Source organism: Alligator sinensis, unplaced genomic scaffold (assembly GCF_000455745.1).
Source record: "Alligator sinensis unplaced genomic scaffold, ASM45574v1 scaffold502_1, whole genome shotgun sequence".
In the NCBI taxonomy this organism is placed as follows: domain Eukaryota; kingdom Metazoa; phylum Chordata; order Crocodylia; family Alligatoridae; genus Alligator; species Alligator sinensis.
The window spans coordinates 907,017-925,700 of record NW_005841896.1 but is presented as its reverse complement, the minus strand read 5'-3'; the positions used below and the strand labels follow the sequence as shown (position 1 = coordinate 925,700).

Below are 18,684 nucleotides of genomic sequence, written 5' to 3'. Positions count from 1 at the left end.
TTATTCACTGAATCTTGTACATAAACACTGAACCTAAACATGACCCAGAACTTCTTCAGCTTGTGGTTACTTGTGTGCTATTCTTTTACACAAAAGTTTGAACAAGGTAAATAAACATTATTCCCTAAGAAAGAATAAGAGATCATGCCTCCTAAGGGAAAGGCTGCTTATATAGAATCTATTCTTAATTTCTTCCATCTATATACTAAAGTCACCTTATAAAGTAGAGAAAAGTGATAGTTAAACCTGAATGGCCAAGTCCCCTTCTCTGGAATTACATCTGCTCACAAGGGTACATGCGCCAAACACTTGCAAGTTAACATCTTGTATCACAAATGCTCAGAGGCTTCAGGGGTTCAAATCTGACTTGCAGATATTTAACCAGTTCACCAAACACTGAGTTTCAACCATCATTAGATATCACTTCTTCTGCCACACAACCCCTACCCCTATCCTACAGAGAGACATGGAACCAAGCAACCTGGCCTTATCCCCGGATTATCCCCAGTCTCTTTGCAGAGCCCCTGATGAGCTATCGTAGAACTCCGGACCTCCATGGAACACAGTTTGAAAACCACTGCTGCAATACAAATAAATGATAAGAAGACCTACAATGCTACCATAACAAAGAAATAGTGCACAGGAGGTTATTGTGAACATCCTTTCATGTAGTTAAGCTGCATGAAGAGTTCTGTGAAAGACTAGGAATTTTTAGCCAGTGTGTTCTCATCATGCACATTTGTCCTGAAGTCAAAGACCTTTATGTTTCACGGGATAATACCAATGAGGGTGGAAAAAAAGAAAGGACAAAGAGACCTGGCTCTTGTCAACTCAACCAGGTTTCATAGTTCGTTACGTGCTAACAGATCCCAAGCTGCTCAAAGCTGGGAGTCTCCCTTATCTACTGGATAAGACCTGTTCATCTTTTGATCATTAGGGTGGTACAAGAAGCTTGGATCCTAAGATGGGAGGTGTGGATCATGATGGAAGCTCATTTTTACTACATACAAAACTATATTACATGCACCAGCCCTCTTAGTCTCTGTAAAATGTTCTGATTCAGTGACTCTCAGTTTATTCCAAAGTAAACAGGTACAATGCAGTCATGGGGGTTAACTTACAATAACGCCCCCTTCTCCCCCAGTGTTTCTGACAGGAGGCAGGGCATGGTGGCACCTTATAAACTATGGAGTTCCAGTGTTTTCTGAACATTGATGATTTCATTAATTTTCTTCCTCAGGATTCAAATCAGTATCTTTCCATATTGATTTAATGTGTAATAAGATCATTTGTATGATAGATTTGTATCAAGACTTTTTATCTAGCAGCATTGCATAATTCACACTTTGGATGCATTATTAATTCATGTGCCATGAGTGGATGTGTAATGATCTGACATCTTTGCTCTAGGTTATCACCACATACAATTTTAATAAACAGCAGCCATAGTCTCATGTTTTAATGGGTCTCCAATTTCTGTGCAAGCAATTGATCTTCCATTAAAAACCTACATCTCCAAAGGCAAATACTGTGCACATTAAGCAGTGAGAGGTCCACAGATAATTCTCCTTTACCATATCAGAGTAGGGTATCAAACAGAAAAAAGTCCCCACAGACTCTACCTGAGTTTTCATGATCTAAAAACACCCTCTAGAAGTCTAGAGCTTCATCCCAGGAACAGCAGTTGACTAAAGTATTTGTATTATCACCATTGTTTCAGCTGAAATCTGTTTCCAACTCACATTCAGAAGGAAACTATCATCTAATTCCCAGAAGCTTATTAGCACTTTATCTCTATTACAAAAAGACAATGAACACACATTGTCTATTTGTGATCACCATTTCAAAGATCTGTGTGCAGTATTAACTGTATATCCTGATCTTAAATAGATTCACACAATTGGATCTCTGTGTTACTGAGGAAACAGTCTGAGCCTTCTGGTCTTTGAAAACCAGTATGGTTATAGGATGAGTAAAGTTTAAAAAAAAACCCTACCTTCGAACATCATTTTGAAATTTGACTTTCACCTATGTTACTGGATTCACTGCTTTGCAAAGATAGAAGAAAGAGCAGAGAGTAGCAAAGAGAAAAAACATTCCAATGAAACAATAAAAACAGTTGCTAGAATTTTTATTTAGTGCCAGTCTAGCTTCTGGATGCGAGGGCTTCTTTTTCCTTCCCAAATGTAAAGTGTAGGCTTCCATTTTGCAGTATCTTAAACTAATTCTCATTCTAGTTTTATGAGCTTCAAAAATATCATGACAAATTGACAATACTTTGAACTTCATAAGGTTTGCCTGTTCCTAGTTGCAATGGAAAACACCCAAGTAAAAGACTTCGCCTTCTTCTCTCACAGAGACACAACTTGCTTCAGATAGCTCCTTATGCTATCATAAAAATACTCTCTCACTTTTTGAGTGCCCCTCACTTTTGGTATCCTCCCATAGTCATTTAATTAATAATACTGTGAAAAGATTTCATCCAATCTCATGCATTTGGTAGCCATGGTCTCAAGAAAAGTGTTTTTGGTTTTTTTTAACTATTGGCAAAAAAATCACTGGCTGTGAAAAAGTGCTCTTGACCCTCCCTGTAGAGATCCCTTTCTCCATTCGATGTTACATAAAAAGAAATCCTGGTTGTTAAGCCCCTGCTATGCCCAATGTATCAGCCACATCATAGTTCCACTTTATATTTAAAATCAGCAATATTAGCCTGGCACTCACACTCAGGTTGGTAAGCTAATAGAAAAACCCTGAAGCAAACCAACCAAGTGGAAGAGCTAACTCTATACCTAGCAGTAGCAATGTATTGTATTTCTTTAGATTTATACAAGCAGACATTAAAAAAGTGGACCCAATTCTTTGCTTTGGATACACCTTGATGATTTTTTAGTTCTACAGCTAGAAGAAAGACCACTCCTGTAATTCTCTCTATTAAACCCTTACTCAACACAGTCAAAACCACCAAGACCAATAGTAACATAACTGTTACAATAACATGGTAGGAAAAAACACAATGGAAATAGAAGTCTTGTTTTAGAGCAGGAAGCTAGTAAGTCCCTAGGTTGAGAAGGCCTCATAGAGAATGCCTGGCCAACAGCATCCTCTCATGGGTTTCCAAGATTTGACATCTCTATTGTTGTGAGCTGCAGCAGCACAGAACACAAGAGACAGTCTTTCAGATAAGTAGGTCACAGGATCAAAATTAAGACTTTCAATCCTACTCAGCACTTAATAGATAGCCAGTGCAGATCTATAATGCCAGTGCCATGAGTCCTGGAACAGTAACAAATGTGTTGATGAATTCCCCATAGTCTTCAATGTTCCATACAGATTTGAGATATACCCTCAAAAGAAAACACTTCACTGAACTCAACTATATCAGGCCCAGTTCAAAGTGATTCTCCTTGTATATGCTCTTCTGGACCCTGACTCAGTAAATCATTTAAGTACACACCTAACTTTGAACACGCAATTAGTCTTGCTGAAGTCCTACTTGTGCTTAAACTGTTTGACATAGGGCTTTTATTATTAATACTTGGTGTTTGTGTGTTTGGTAAGGTTGTGTGTACATAGCAGACTTGCACCATACAGAAAAGTCCATATGCATAATTACAAGGAATGCCATTAAGAGAAGTGAATGATAAAGTGAATAATCAATGGAGGGCGACTTTAGCTGTGCTGTACTTAAGGAGGAACTAGAAATATGTTTCTTTCATGACACAAACTGTAAAATTAAAACTCCATGTGTATTTACTTAATTCTCCACTAGATATCAGAGAGGAACGAGTTAGTTTCTTATTGAAAAACCTTAAAAATACTCTGGTTATTTTCTTTTCTTAAAGTCCTTGTAGTAGCAAACATGACAGGAAGAGGGGTTTTTTCCCCCCCTCCTCAAGGAATGATCATAATGGGATACGTTTCTACAAATTAAAAACAATTTGGAGCTGAGATTTTCTGATTTGATGCGGCTGTTCAGAACTAGACCAGGCATATTTACTAGGAAAAATCAACCCTTGATTTTCAGCAATGATTTAAGTGCTACAACAGACAAGTGTTTTTTGCTACCTCTCTGTCTTTAATTTTCTTGAGTTCAAATGAGGGTTACAGACCTCTTTTGAGGAAAACTTCATCCCTTGCAGAGGAAATGTCAAAAGCCATGGTAGATGAGAGATGTGAGGATGGTCTCTGTGCTGCAGAGTGGACAGTCTCTTTGTGGAAGTGCAAGCCTACAGAGAGGAGGGAGGGTGAAGTTCAGGAATTTCAAGAGGAGAGATGAAAGAAGTTTGGGAATTTGACCACGGAAGTATCTTGTCGTCAGAGAGACAGCACAGTCTGGTGAACAGTGGAATCTGAATATCTAGCGCTCCCTTTAAATGAAATGTATGACATATGGAAGTGTACATACTTTACAACTCTGCTAGATCATTAAGTAATATATCTACCTGTGTAGCTGTAAAGAACATTTCCTCTTTTGTTTTTAGTTTTTGCCATTCAGCTATACATGTTGAAACAAAAAAGTAAGAACTGTTTTGTTAAACTTTGCTTCAGTGGGTTTTATATTTACAGAACATGTCCCAGAACTGAACCACAAAGAACGTATCTGATTGTTTGTCAAGTGTGTTAACTGGGGAATCTTTTGTAAAATGAAATGATACCACAATAAGCAAGCAGAGAATGGAACCCACAGTCCTCCTCCTTCCATTAACCCAAAAAGAAAAACATACTGTCCACTTATTCAATACACTCATGATTTGTCTCTTCATTTTAGGATTATCCTAGTCAAAAGTCCAGAAAACACTTTAACCTATACTTTGCTGGTATTTACTTACACCTGTATACTTAGGTTATCCTATTTGGGAAGATATAAAACACTAAAAATCTCTATAAATCATGATGTTTTATCACTGTTTATTCTCAGAAAGCAATTTACTATGTTATTTCCAACTTATTCTTAACGTTTTCTTTTCTTTCCAATTGCTATTTGCCTCTGCTAGTTACCACTGTAGCAGCACACAACAAACAGCAGTTCCCATCTAAGTTTATTTCTTCCTTTTGTCCTTTCTCTCTCCTATAGCTAATGGACTTCACTTAATTTCTGGGAATATCCATAAACAGTAGGACTACTACCTGTTCTCCTTTCAGACTCTTGCTTCCAGCCTATGACACACAATACAATCCATGAGAAAGATGAACTGATTCAGATGTAAAAGTTATTTAAACTGACACAAAAACATATTAAAAAAAAATTGGTTCATCATCTTCTTATTTAGCTTAACTTGGTCCTAATCAATTTATGATAAAGATACACTATATGCCAAACGACTATGTTAAAAGAATGTTAAAGTTGCCAACTCAAGCACTCTACAGTTGCAAATATCAGATTTAAGGTTACTTTTGCAACCTTAAACTGGCCCCTGCTGTGTATTCATTATGACAATCTTCAATTACAAAATCATGTACAATTTTTCAACCCTAATGTTCTTTTAACATAAATCTGTGCACAATTTCCTACTTTGTTTAAAAAAGGAAACTGAAAAAAGCAACACATAGAACACCAACACAATTGGAACATGGGATCTACTGTGCAGACCTCTGCCACTAGAGCCCAGTGATGGTGGCACTAGGTCATCCTTCTCTGTATGAGGGATAAGACCTGCACTCTGACATTGGGTTTCATGGAGATATGCTGGCAGAATGAGACTCAGGAGTCTTGGGTTTCAATCCAGAAAAGAATCATGCTACAGTGGTCACAGCTCTTTCTGTCTGTTACCCCCAATTTTGACCATTTCTAACCTATCCTGTCCCTGCCCCAGTCCTGTCTCTCACCTTTGGCTCTTATGCCCCACTCGTTCTACTTGCAGACCCAGTTCTAGTCTTTCATCTTAGGCTTTCTTATCACAGTCTTAGTCTCCTTGCTCAGCCAGTCTCAGTTCCCCTCTACGCTTGCTCTGACTTCTTGTCTCCAAACTTTGTGCAGCTGGCCGTAATGCACCATTCTGGCTGTTCAACTGATCTGTCCCCTTCCCCCACTGTTTTCCATCCTACCCGAACGCTTCCAAGCAACAGACTTCTTCCCTGATTGTAAGGGTAACTTTCCCCTGGTTAGCATAATGCTAGGCACCCTGATAAACTACTCAGACCCAGTGGAGCTGAGCAGGCTGCCTGTATAATGAAAGGCACAGACAGAAATTACATTTATCGCGCTATCAGCCCCTTGAAAATACTCTACATCTATGTCCAAACAGAAGTGCATGGCTGCAGAGTGCTCCAATCATGTCACAAATTAACCCTCATTATATGAGGGTTCCAATGAAGGAGCTCCAAAGCGAAGCACTTTCATTAACAGTTGTCTACTCCAGAAGCTGGGCTGAAGCAGTCCAGCCCTATCTCCAGTGCTGTCCCAGGATGCAAGGGGAAGAAGGCAGAGGAGCAAGGTCCATTCTGGGGTTTGCCCTGCTGCTCTGGAGGGGAGGGCAGGTTGATTGGAGCCCCCTACCCCTGAGGTGGGGTGGAGTTAGGGGAAGAGAGGCTGCATACCGGCAGCCTCCCTCACTGGACTGGCTCAAAATTGGAGCTCAATCCCCAACTCTCCCGACCCAACTGATAACATCTGTTGAGTCAGGCTGGTCGGTCTAACCTATGACACTTCCTGCAAAGTGCCATGAGTTAGGTCAGGGAGCTGCACTGCACCTGAAATTCTCCCTGTTGGCCCTCTCACCAGACAAAATATACCTCAGTCTTGAAGCTTCCTTAACCTGCAAATCTTCAGCCCTGATTCCCAATCACATTAGACCAGGGCCAGGCAATTATTTCAGGTGGAGGAATGCTTAACAAGTTTTGGTGATGCTTCAAGAGCCACAAGGGTAGCCCCACCCCTTGGCAGGTGCCCACCCCCTGGTTGCCACCCTCTAGCCCCTGGCCTTTGCCACTTGAAGTCTCTCTGCCTGCCCAGGAAGTACTCCTTTTGGGAGTGGGGTTTGCTTGTATATTGTGTGTGGAGGGATGGAGAGATATGTGATGGGGGAAGTATATGGTTAGGGGTGTGTGGGTGTGGGGGTGTGTGGGACTGCTGGGTGTGTGTGTGGGTATGGCAAGGTGTGGGATGTATGGGGGTGTGCAAGTATGGTGGGGGTAGGGTGTACATGTGGGTGTGTGGGGTGGGGTGGTGTCTATATGTGGATGTGTGTGGGGGTGTGGGATGTGTGGTTGGGGTGAGGGGGACTTGGATGTGTGTGTGGGTATGATGAGAGGGTGGGATGTGTGAGGCAGTGTGGGTGCATGTGTGCAGAGGTGTAGGTGTACATGTGTGGGGTTTGGGTATATGTTTGGATGTGTGTAGGGGATCTGGGGTGTGTTGTAGGTATGGTGAGGGGTGGGGGGTAGGTGTATGTGTGGATGTGTGTGGGATGTTTGGTGAGGTGTGGTTGGGGTGTGTAGGACAGTGTTGGGTGTGTGTATGGGCATAGTGGGGGTGTGCGTGTGTGTGGGGGGCTTCCCCCCTGCCCACTCTTTACAATGTGACTGAGCCCAGCCCCGCTGTGGGTGGGGAAAGGGAAAAAGGGATCAGTGCTGCCTGCCTGGCTCGCAGTGCTACAAATGGCAGGAAAGCAGCTGCCGCCAATGGGCAGCAACAGAAGTCCCGGGGGTGGAGGGGTTGGGAGCTGAGCCCAGCACCACCAGCTCTTAGTCTCTGTCCCACATCTGTCCAGAAGGGCTGCAGCAGGGACAGAAGGAGGAGTCGCAGGAGGCTGGGGGAGCCAAGCAGTTCCCTGGACAGCAGCAGCAGCCCTGCCTGGAAGCTGTGCCTGCTGGCGGGGCTGGTGCCCTCCAATGGGAGAGGCTGGGAGCACAGCACACTCTGCCCCAGGTAGGACTTGGCCCCTGCAGAGCGCAGCAGGGGCTGCTACTGGCAGGCCGGACACAATTAATTGGAGGGTGCCTGCCTGTGGGCCAGATCCAATCAGCTGGCAGGCGGGATGCAGCCCACAGGCCGTATTTTGCCCACCTCTGCATTAGACCCTAATCTAATTGGATCTTGCCTCAAATTTGCTCCCAAGCTCCTGTCCAAACTCCAGTTCCTGCATGGGATCCAGCTCAGCTTTATACCCTGCTCTCACCCAAACCCAGTTTCTGTTCCTGCCCAACTACCCCAGGCATCTTGAATTCCCCAACTCCTGCTCTGTGTCTTAACCAGGATTTTTGAGAATTGGCCCCAAACCTGGTTCTTATTTCAGACCCTTTGGTTCCTGATCTTTGTCTCATCTTTTAACTCCAGCCTCTGGGCTCCCTCCTTCCTTTCCCTCCCTAATAAAGACCAGTCCCTGAGCAGGGGGGGTTTCTTCCTCAGGGCCTTCCTAGAAACATGCCCCCAAGGTGGCAGGGGGGAGCTAGATCTATACAGAACCACAGAAAGGGCAGCCACTAATCTCTTCGCACAGCGACATCTTGTAGAGGGATTATGCATCTCTAGAACACAAGTTTATTCAATATCTCCTGGGACTTGGCATTGCTTTGTCTGTATTAAGGATAAGGTTAGGCCTTTAGAGTTGCAAAATGTCAAAACAATCTCGCATTTATCGTTCATAACATTAATTCTCTTTCTTGCCTCTCCAACTCACAGAGTGGTCAGGCACGATATCCAGGGAACAGGCCCTGGGGATTCTCACTGTCTTCAGTTGAATTACCACATGAAAAAAAAAAATTCAGCTTTAAAGTTTATGTTTCTACCTGAACAGCTCTTCAGGGATACAGACAGGAAATGATCTCCAGTGTCCTTGCCATGCCTGTGCTCCTCTGTACATGAACTGCACAGCCACTTATTGCAGGTAGTACAAAGGCTGTGAGCTGGCCTCTTCTCTTTACAGACAGAGCAGCTCTGGAAAGGAAAAAAAAGTGCAATTACATACAAGTATAATTAAATGCAAAGCTCTTCCAATGAGCTTGTAGAAACTGCTGACTTTCAAAGAGACTGTGATTCACATTCCTGGAGGATTTGTTACTCCAGTAATTGGGAGCACTGGGCCTGATTCTCTTCTTTCTTAGGGCAATGTAATTCAGTTGACATCAGAGGTATTACTCCTTAGTGCAAGAGGGGGAAGAATATGATCGTGATGTGAAGGCTTCAAATCCAGGTTGGATGCCTTTATAAAATATATAAATGCTCTTGTCTAAGAAGCTATTATTGGCCTAATGTAGAATGATTAGGTGAAAGTCTATAGCCTACATTATGCAGTAGGTCAGACTAGATGGTCATAATGGGTCTGGATTTACGCACTTAAAAATCCTATAATCTATGAAGGTAGGAATTTTCAAAATTCAATGCAAGAATGAGTCAATATACTTGCTCTCAAGTGCCTCTCAAAACAGACATACAAAAAACTAGAACTCTTGGCTCTTGGTTCCAAAATGATACCTTTTATTAGACCAACTGGAAAATGGCAAGAAAACTGTCCTTTTCTGCAAGCTTTTGGGATCAAAGTCCCTTCGTCAGGCTCTGGGAAAAGTGTAGATGGTACAAGATGGTAAAAAGTCCCCATAGGTAGGAAATAAACTTCATTTTTGCACAGAGGGAGCTGAATACAGGGAGCTGAAATAGAGGCTCTCAAGGGGCAAGAGGTCATTTTTTTTCCCTTTGTCTTCTTGTTTTAACATACAATGATGGATCAAACATGAGAGATCAAATCAGTACTCTGAAGAATTTTACAAGTGCCTTTATGCACCCGATGGAATGTCTAAGATGTGGTGTTAAAAAAGTGTTAAAAGAAAGTGATATCTAATTAACCAAAGAGGAAAATATCTTAACCCAGATTGTGCTTTTACCCCTAAATACCCTTATCAGGAGGTATTTTGCTGTGTCTTGTTTTCACCGTCTCCATTATACCTTCATATATGTCCATTAAAGGTTGTTTATTAGGGAAAAACAGAATGTACTACCTGAAGGCTAGGTCCTGCTCTCAGTGTGAATGTGGAGCACCTTCAATGGAATTACTCCAGGTTTACACTGGTTTACTAAAACTCAGAACCTAGACCATATTTATAGGATTGTAGAAGGGCACAACTGTACTCATGGAAAAATATTGTAACATACATCTACACACATTCTCTACATTTCAGTGGAAAGTTATATTGGATGATTCAGTTTCGAGAACTATTGCATGCCCATTGTACCTGCTTCAAATAAAGAATTTAGCTTCTACTTCCAGAGGAGAGTTGAACAGTAGCTAGCTTTATCTGTACACTAATACCAACTTTGTAGAACTGGAACACCTAGGTAAGAAACACAAATATGAAAAGGATATGACCTCTGAATCAGTACAAATGGCACTTAATTAAAACTGTTTGGGAAATTATCTCCTTTGTTAAGTTTGTCATGCCATATAGCACAGCCTTTAAGTGGGATTACTGCCTGTGAGATCAGTGAAGCAACAGCCTAATATGAGGCATCAGAGGTGGGTCCCACATTATCGAAGGTAAAATCAGAGAACTATATTTTGAGATAGTCATGATACTGCTACTATTAGAACAATATACCATAAACACTAAGCGACACCAGACAGTACTATGTCTACACCAATAACTAACTATCTATTGGTTCAGCATGGCCTATACAAACCAATAGACAGAACATGATGATGAAACTTCATTATCAAAGCATCAGCGGTTTGGTTGAAAAGTTCCAGTAGGTGTAATGATTTGCTTTCTGTGTGCATGGGAAGACTTTAATGCATTAAGGATAGGGACTTACTTAAATCGCAGTTTCATGATTTTTATGGAAACTGTGCAAAATGATGATCTCCATGAAAAATGCTGTTGACTGATTTCCAGCAGAAATGACACACCCCTCCCCAAACGCTTACCAGAATTCAAAGAAAGTGAAGCCATAGAACACGTGATTTGAGTGACAGCTACTGAAAGGCTGAGCTAGTGGCATAGTCTAAGTGAAGGCACCAGTCAGGAAAGTGAAAATGTTTCGGTGCCAATCAGTGGTGAGGGACAGGGCTGCTGGGGGTCTTCTGCCAATCAATGGTGAGGGGGCGGAACTGTCGTGAAATGCCAAAAAAATTAGCACTGTGCACTGTAAGTGGGCCATGAAAAACCCTTTGTCTTGACATGATTTAAGTAGGTCCTTAATTTTGGGTTATACTAGACTACTACTACTACAGCTAATAATGATACTTAGCAAAATTCCTAGATACAACCTCTTTTCTATAGGTGCCAGGAAGTTAAAAATATCTCTTAAACTAATCTCTGTCACAACTTATTTCAGTGGGAAACATTGACAGCAAGATATATTATCTGCATTCAGCATACAGAACCAGATCCAAAGCCCAGCAAACTCAATGGAAAGGCTTTTCTTGACTTCATTAGGTTTGAGATCAGGCCTGGCGGTGGGTATTGTGTTTTATTACCTCAGTTTTGTTAAATTTTGGCCTTAACTTTAGATTAAACCTTTTTAGCTACCTAACTTCTGGGGTCTGACTTGGGTCTGAAGACAGAATTTCAGCTCAAGAATGAGAGTTTTTCCATTAACATCACCACAACCAGAATTTCAATCCCTTTCACCAGGACATATTATGAAGAAGTTAATTTTTTAATACTTATTACAGAGAGCAGCCATTTCTTCATAACATAGCATCAGGGCACTATTTTGTACTAAAGCAACACCAAAAAGCCCAAACTGATATTCCAACGCACTGTGTTAGGGATTGTGCCATCACACAATGAGACACAAATGCTGCCCCAAAGAACTTGCAAACCTGAGAAGCAAAACAGATTAAGGGTGAGAGAAAGTAAGGCGTATTGTCTTCCTCTTATAGATGATGCACCAAGATACAAAGAGATTAAACAGGTTATCTATCAGATTTATAATAAGCTCATCACAATAGTAACTATAATGTGAACCTGATCTTCTTCAGTCACTTTGGTGAGCTTGACACAGTTAGTTTTTCCCCCAAGATTCTTGTCTTTTGTCTGAATTAGAAAGCAAACCCTTTGCAAGGTCAGAATCCCTCCAATATTTAGGACTGGATTAGACATTCCTTAGACACCCCAGATTTTCATTCCCTTTAGCAACACTGTCAAGACCAGTTTGCTCAAACCAAAGTGATTTAACCAAAATGTTCAGACTTAGTTGCCCGAAATCAGGCACCAAATCCATATACAGAGACACGTAATGAGGCAGCTTGAATATCAGAGGCAACAAGAATCCATAGGCCACTTTCTTGGAATTTGGGGCCAGTTCTAGACACCCATGTACAATAATGCTGGCATTTATGTCTATCCAGCAGCCTTTCAGTTTGATGCCCTGATATTGTCAACAGGACTGGGCCATCAGATTTGTCCTACTTTTCCTTTTTCAAAGGCTTCACTGTTACAAAATTGAACCACTTGTATGGAAGGAACAAACTCAAAATTATGGTAGGAATGTTCCTCAGTTTCTGGAGAGTGTCACAACCCAACGGTGTGATTTTGTTTTGTGTGTGCTTTGGCACCACTGAATTATTTTCCCGCCAATTTGTAGCTTTCTTTGCAGTGTGCATTTCTTCTTTGCAGCACAGAAATGCACTTTGCAAAGAGTTCCCGCCATTTGTATTATAATTCGAGCCCCATTATTGGCTTGCGTGAAATTATTCACACGTGGCGGCTAGCGATTGGCTTGCTAGCCGTATAAAAGGCTTGAGTGGTTTCCGCCCAAGTTGCAGGACTCCACGAACACCAGGAGGAGGAGACTTCACGCTGTGTGAAGATCTCTAAGCACTGCGGAGCCTATCGGACCCAGTGCATTTCAAGCAGGCAACAGGGGTCTGATCAGCCTCTAGCCTCTCCCCGTCGCCGTTCGCAATCCTCGACGTATCCCTCTCCCTGCACGCAAAAGGATCCACGGAGCCTCAACAACTCCGTGGGAGTGATCTGAATATTGTCTGAGTCCTCAAACGAGGATTTAAGCGGAGCTGTGCCTGGGAAACTGTCCAGCCTACACCGCGACCATCTTCGGTGTAAGTAAACAATCTTAAATCAACCATTAAGCGTCTGTGCCTAATTCTAGCATGTCACCTGTTTTCTCCGACCCAGTGTGCCCAGGCTGCTGGCCACAGCCCGCGCGGCGCGAAAAAGGGCCCGGATCGCTCCCGGCCCGCACAGAGGGGATTCCTAAGCTCCTATAGGAATTATTTTCTCTTTGAATTGTTCCAAGGAGCCCTAGGGGATTACAGAAAAGGAAAACCCTCTTATAGGAGATCTAAGAAATAGTGCCTTTGAAGGCACTGAAAGTTGTGTTTCTTTGATTTTCTGCTCTCACTAGAAAGTAGATGAATTGTGTCAGGTCGTTAAAAAAACCCAGCATGGTATGAACATTCTAAACACTGCAGCAGCATTGTGTGAATTTTATTCTCATTGGGCGCGTCTACATGTGCACATTTACTGCACAGTAACCAAAACTATTGTTCAGTATATATGCATGTCTACACATGCATGCCCATACTGCACAGTAAATATGGCAACTTAAGCCGACTTGAGCATAAATTTGATACTTGCATCAAGCAGGAATCAAATTTATACCCGATTAATTACTATGCAGTAACGCACGTGTAGACCCCTCAGTGTGCAGTAACATTGTGTGTGTGGACTGACTTGGGACTAATTTTAGTCTATGCCGGCCTATTCCCACTTACTGTGCAGTATATTTAAGCTGGTGTAAATGTACGTGTAGACATGCCCATTATCTTTGAAAGGTGTATATGTGTGTAAGGAGGATGCTTTCTTCTTCACATATTATAGCTTTCCTCTAAACATCTGAAAGCACTTTCCAAACTTTTTCGATTTTTTACAAAATACTCTCTGGGTATGTTTTATTATTCTGTTATTAGAGATGTGGAAAACAAGAACACAGAGAAATGACTGTCAAGGGATGTCAGGGCCCAATCTACATGGGACAATTTTAAAGCAAATGACCCCAAACTAGTCCACTTGCAAGTTATTAACTGCCCAGGGAGCTATTGATTACCTGCTCCTAATAAAAGGCTATTGGTTCTGTCTGCTTCTAGAGAAAGAAGGCTCCTAAGAAGAGAAACCCAGCAACAAACCCATTCAACAAACAAGAGAACCCACTGGGGAAAAAAGAGCTTTGTAAAGCTCCTAGATAGCTCCAGGAGTCCCATACTGTGGAGAGATTTATGCTGAAGGGAGTTCACAGAGGCCCCAGCTCCAGAGGAGGAATCAAGGTAGAGACTGCCTGAAGGTGAAGCGCCAGGATATACAGCAAACAGACTCAGCTAAGACCAACAAACTTAAATGGAATATAATACCCACCTAAGAAGCCAAGGGAAAGGTCTTCCTGGCCTTTCTGTTAATAAATGACATTTCAGACATGGCACCGTTTGAGACACAGAAGTCTGACTGGACTTTGAACTGCTATTTACAACTCAGATGGGGAAAGGTTCCTGCGGTGCCATATCTGACTGAGCTATGCAGGGACAGAACATGCTTTGACACTTGGTATCAGGCATGGGATTAGCAATCCACTTCTACCCTGAAAGGACACAGAGTCTGTCTACACTGCTCCCGCAACACTATCAGAGATGGATGGGGTCCCAGCCTCTCCCACCTGCTCCCACCAGCACATGTGAAACCTATAAATGCAGCAGTGATGCCGCACTGGGAGTGACACTGCATATCCTTTCTTGAGATCTCAGTCTCCAGCAGGCTTGAAAGTGACCACATGGGGCACCCTCTGAGCAGTTTCACTACTGTATTTCTGGGTTTGGTGGGTTTGAGTGGGAGTAGAAAGGCAGGCCAAGCTCAGGAGCACCCCTCTCTAAGAGCACTGCAAAAGCAGTGTAGACATACCCAGAGAGAAGCCTGAGTTCTCCTTGACCGTAACGTCCAGCCAGCCAGCTGTCCATCACTGCTTATTTTGCATTAATAAAGGATCAGAGGATACCGAGAACTGCCTGGGTGAAAGTTTCAGTATCTTGTTTGATGCATTTTTCACTGTGTGGGCCCAATCCTGTCCTACTAAAGTCCATGTCAAAAGTCCCAGTGATGTCAGTAGCACAGAATCAGGCTTCACTCTCTACACAAGATGAGATAAATACTACAGAGATGGTGTATTCAGTCTCTAGGAGTAATGAAGAGCTGCACTGAAATTAAAGTTATACATAAAATGATGCAAACAGTTAATGTTAATAACGTAAACCTTGAGTCTACAGGGGTGTAGGTTGTAGCTGTGTTGGTCTAAGGACACAGGCAGACAAGGTTTTTTGGGTGAATCTGGTATCTTTTATTAGACCAACTTAAATAGTTGGAAAACAATTATTAAGCAAGCTTTCGGGTTCAAAAACCCCTCGTCAGGCTAAGGAAGTTTCTGCAGTTGGTGTGTGCTCTTCCTGGATGGAATGAAAAGTGAAAAAGTCAGAGGCTGGGCTGGAATGCATACAAGACAGGTAGTCAATGAAAATATAGATTGAGTCAATGGGTAAGAGACGTGCCGGGGGGGGGGAAGAGAACGAGAGAAAGAGAGAGAGAGAGAAGGGGGATGAATAGTGGAGAGATGCCTGGGGAGTCAGATGTCAGGCAGGTTATAATGTGTCATAAATCCAATGTCTATATTTTGTAAGTTTCCCCAAAGGAAACTTACAAAACACTTCCCAGAGAGGAGCCTATGAACTCCACTTCATCAACCTCCTGGATACTAAAAATCGTGGACTAAATATAGACATTGGATTTATGACACATTATAACCTGCCTGACATCTGACTCCCCAGGCATCTCTCCACTATTCATCCCCCTTCTCTCTCCTCCCCCACCCTCCCTTACCTGTCTCTCACCCATTGACTCCTCAATCTACATTTTCACTGACTACCTGTCTTGTATGCATACCAGCCCAGCCCCTGGCTTCTTCACTTTTCATTCCATCCAGGAAGAGCACACACCAACTGCAGAAACTTCCTTAGCCTGACGAAGAGTTTTTAAACCCGAAAGCTTGCTTAGTAATTGTTTTCCAACTATTTAAGTTGGTCTAATAAAAGATATCAGATTCACCCAAAGAACCTAGTTGACCTTGAGTCTATCCACCTGTCAATTCTAAGGACCTTTGGAAATAGCATGCCTAGCAGTCTCTACTTACCCTTGCCATAGCTGGATTTGCTGTGGGAAAGTCATTCAGAAAGTAATTTTCAGCTACATCCTTTGCAAAACATGTCTGCTTGCACACAGGACAAGAGAGTATACCTGAGTGAAAAAATAAACAGAACATGTGCATGAGTCAGGAAATGAAAAAAGCCACACTTAAGCACTCACCACACTTTGATAGCACACCAAAAAAGCTTAGTTCTAGGAACCAGAATTATTCATCAAGCAAAACACATTACATTCAGTTTGTTTAGAATAGTATGGGGCTGTGGGTCACCAAACAATCATGTTAGATCTGTGCAACTTCCTGTTCTTTGCTTCCTTTTCAGAAATTCTGCTGCACTTATCAGTGTGGTATCTGGGCACCTCTGAAGCTCTGACAAAAAGAGAATTGCAGATCTACCTGTATATTCTGCTATTAGCCATTGTTCTTCTGAAGAGCTTCTAAGTCCCCCTCACAGAAGTGTTTTTGTGGGGGGACGGTCCCAATGTTAATGTGACTAGTCTATGAAATGACCAGGACTAGTAAAGAGAGGGCACCTTTTCTTGTCATGTAATGCAAGGGGCTACTCCCTTGTTTCTTCCAGGGGAAAATTAAAATTTGGGTGTTCCATAAGGAAAAGTTCAGACTGCAGAAGTTGGAGAGTCATGCTGCTCACAAGCTTATAGGTCCTACATCTTCAGTACAATCTTTTTCTAAACTAATTGAGAAAATCTCCCCATCTAGGAAATGCACTGCATTCTATAAATTTGTGGCTTTTGACCATGAGCACCTCAGAGTATAGACTCCATTATCTCTTCCACATACTTTACCCATGTTACAGCAGCACGTGCAGCTACTGCTCAATATAAAATAATAGTGGTCATTTCAGAATAACTGTGATCATCTTGCATGACCAACCACTGTGCAAACAATATAAATGTATGTGTTTATATCGCACATACAAATGTATCTTTGCATGATATACAAACATGCATAAAGCACTGTGCTTTGCAATAGTTTCACAATGCAGCACGCAAACCAACATCATACCAAACAAGGAAAATAAACTGCCCACGGAAATAAAATTAGGTTAAGAGTTCTTGACAGATCATTCCACTGACTGAACCCCAACCACAAATAAGAAGAGAAAGAAACTAATCTGTTATGCTACCAATACTCCCTTAAACCATAGGGTGCTTACACAAGTTAAATTTTTTGCACAATCAGGCCCCTGATAGTGCTTTACAGCCGTGATGTTATACACATGCACAGCTGCAGAACACTTTTAAAATGGCCAATAGCATGAAAAATTAACCCTGGTCAAATCAGATAATAGATGAAGGAGCTCTGAAGCAGAGCGCCTTAGGGAACTCATGCTCCCCGCAGGATTAATTTTTCCCATACATGGGGCTGGGCTCATGGGACTGTCACCAGAGGAGGGAGGGAGAGAGAGGGAAAAGGGTACAGGGAAACAGAGGGGCCTGCACAGAGCTGCCAGCTGCTTTGCCTGGCCAGAGCTGGAGGTTGGGGGGAACAGAGCCTCACCTTGCAGGCCCAGCCCAGCCCAGCCTGCCTCCTCCCCAATACCCCAGCTGGAGTAGCTGGAGGGGGGCCATGAAGCAAGGGGGCTCTATTCCACCCTTCCTTCAGCAGTGGCCAGGCAAAGCAGCTGGCAGCTCTGTGCTGCTCCCTCCTCCTCCTCCCCCGCCCCCCACCTCCGACAGCCCTAGGGATAGAGCTGGGCTGGGGCTCACCAACAAGAGTACTAGCCCAGTCCGGCAAAGTGGGAAAAATTAACCCTGGGGGAACACAAGTTTCCTAAGGTGCTGTGCTTTAGAGGACCCTCATCTATTAACTGATTTGACCAGGGTTAATTTTTAACACAATCGGCCATTTTAAAAGTACTCTGCAGCCACACACACATGTTACATCATGGCTATAGAGTACTTTCAGGGGCCTGATCATGTGAAAAGGGTCACTTGTGTAAACGCCCATAGGATATATCCAGATGAGCACACATGTTCAGTTTGTGGTGCTGCAGACCCATTTGCAGCACTTCAAACAGCACATGCCATGCATGCAGGCATTCATCATGCTGCTAATTTGCAGCATGGTGCAATGGATCTCCCAGTATCAAAAAAACCTAGGGAAAAAAAAAATGGGGTGGCAAATGTGGCATCAGTGTGTGCCACTGAAAACCAGAGCCTGGCTGGCCAGAACCATGCTCTAGCTGCTGGCCAGGCTCCACGCACCCAGATCGCTGCCGCTGGAGCTCTGAGAGGCCCCTAGGACTCCAGGTAAGGCTGCTGGGGCCAGCCCATGTACTAGCTCCAGCCTCCCATACCCCACCTAGGACAACTTGCTATGCACCAGAGCACGCGTGCATGGATGTCCCCTAGGGACAAGGAGCATCAGCACAACTACGTGCTGCTGCTATTGTCCACAAAGAAATACAGGTGTGCTCTCATCGGGATGCAATCACGGTATCTAAGGAAAGCTTTAAAAACTAGTGTCCCAGGTTTTATTCAGAAGATTTTACTAAGTTTCACTCTCTGGGCTCTCCTAAGTGT

General features: G+C 42.9%; 1 protein-coding gene across 1 annotated transcript in view; it reads right to left on the bottom strand.

The window, feature by feature from the left end:
* The window catches only part of TRIM66 (tripartite motif containing 66), a 96,707-nt gene that overhangs the window by 48,173 nt on the left and 29,850 nt on the right, over positions 1-18,684 (bottom strand). Inside the window, exons 4-6 of the mRNA XM_025197411.1 lie at positions 16,127-16,230; positions 8,731-8,878; positions 4,113-4,229 (exon numbers count right to left, since the gene is read on the bottom strand). Coding sequence (XP_025053196.1) covers positions 4,113-4,229; positions 8,731-8,878; positions 16,127-16,230 — 369 coding nt within the window. The remainder of the gene's footprint in view (positions 1-4,112; positions 4,230-8,730; positions 8,879-16,126; positions 16,231-18,684) is intronic.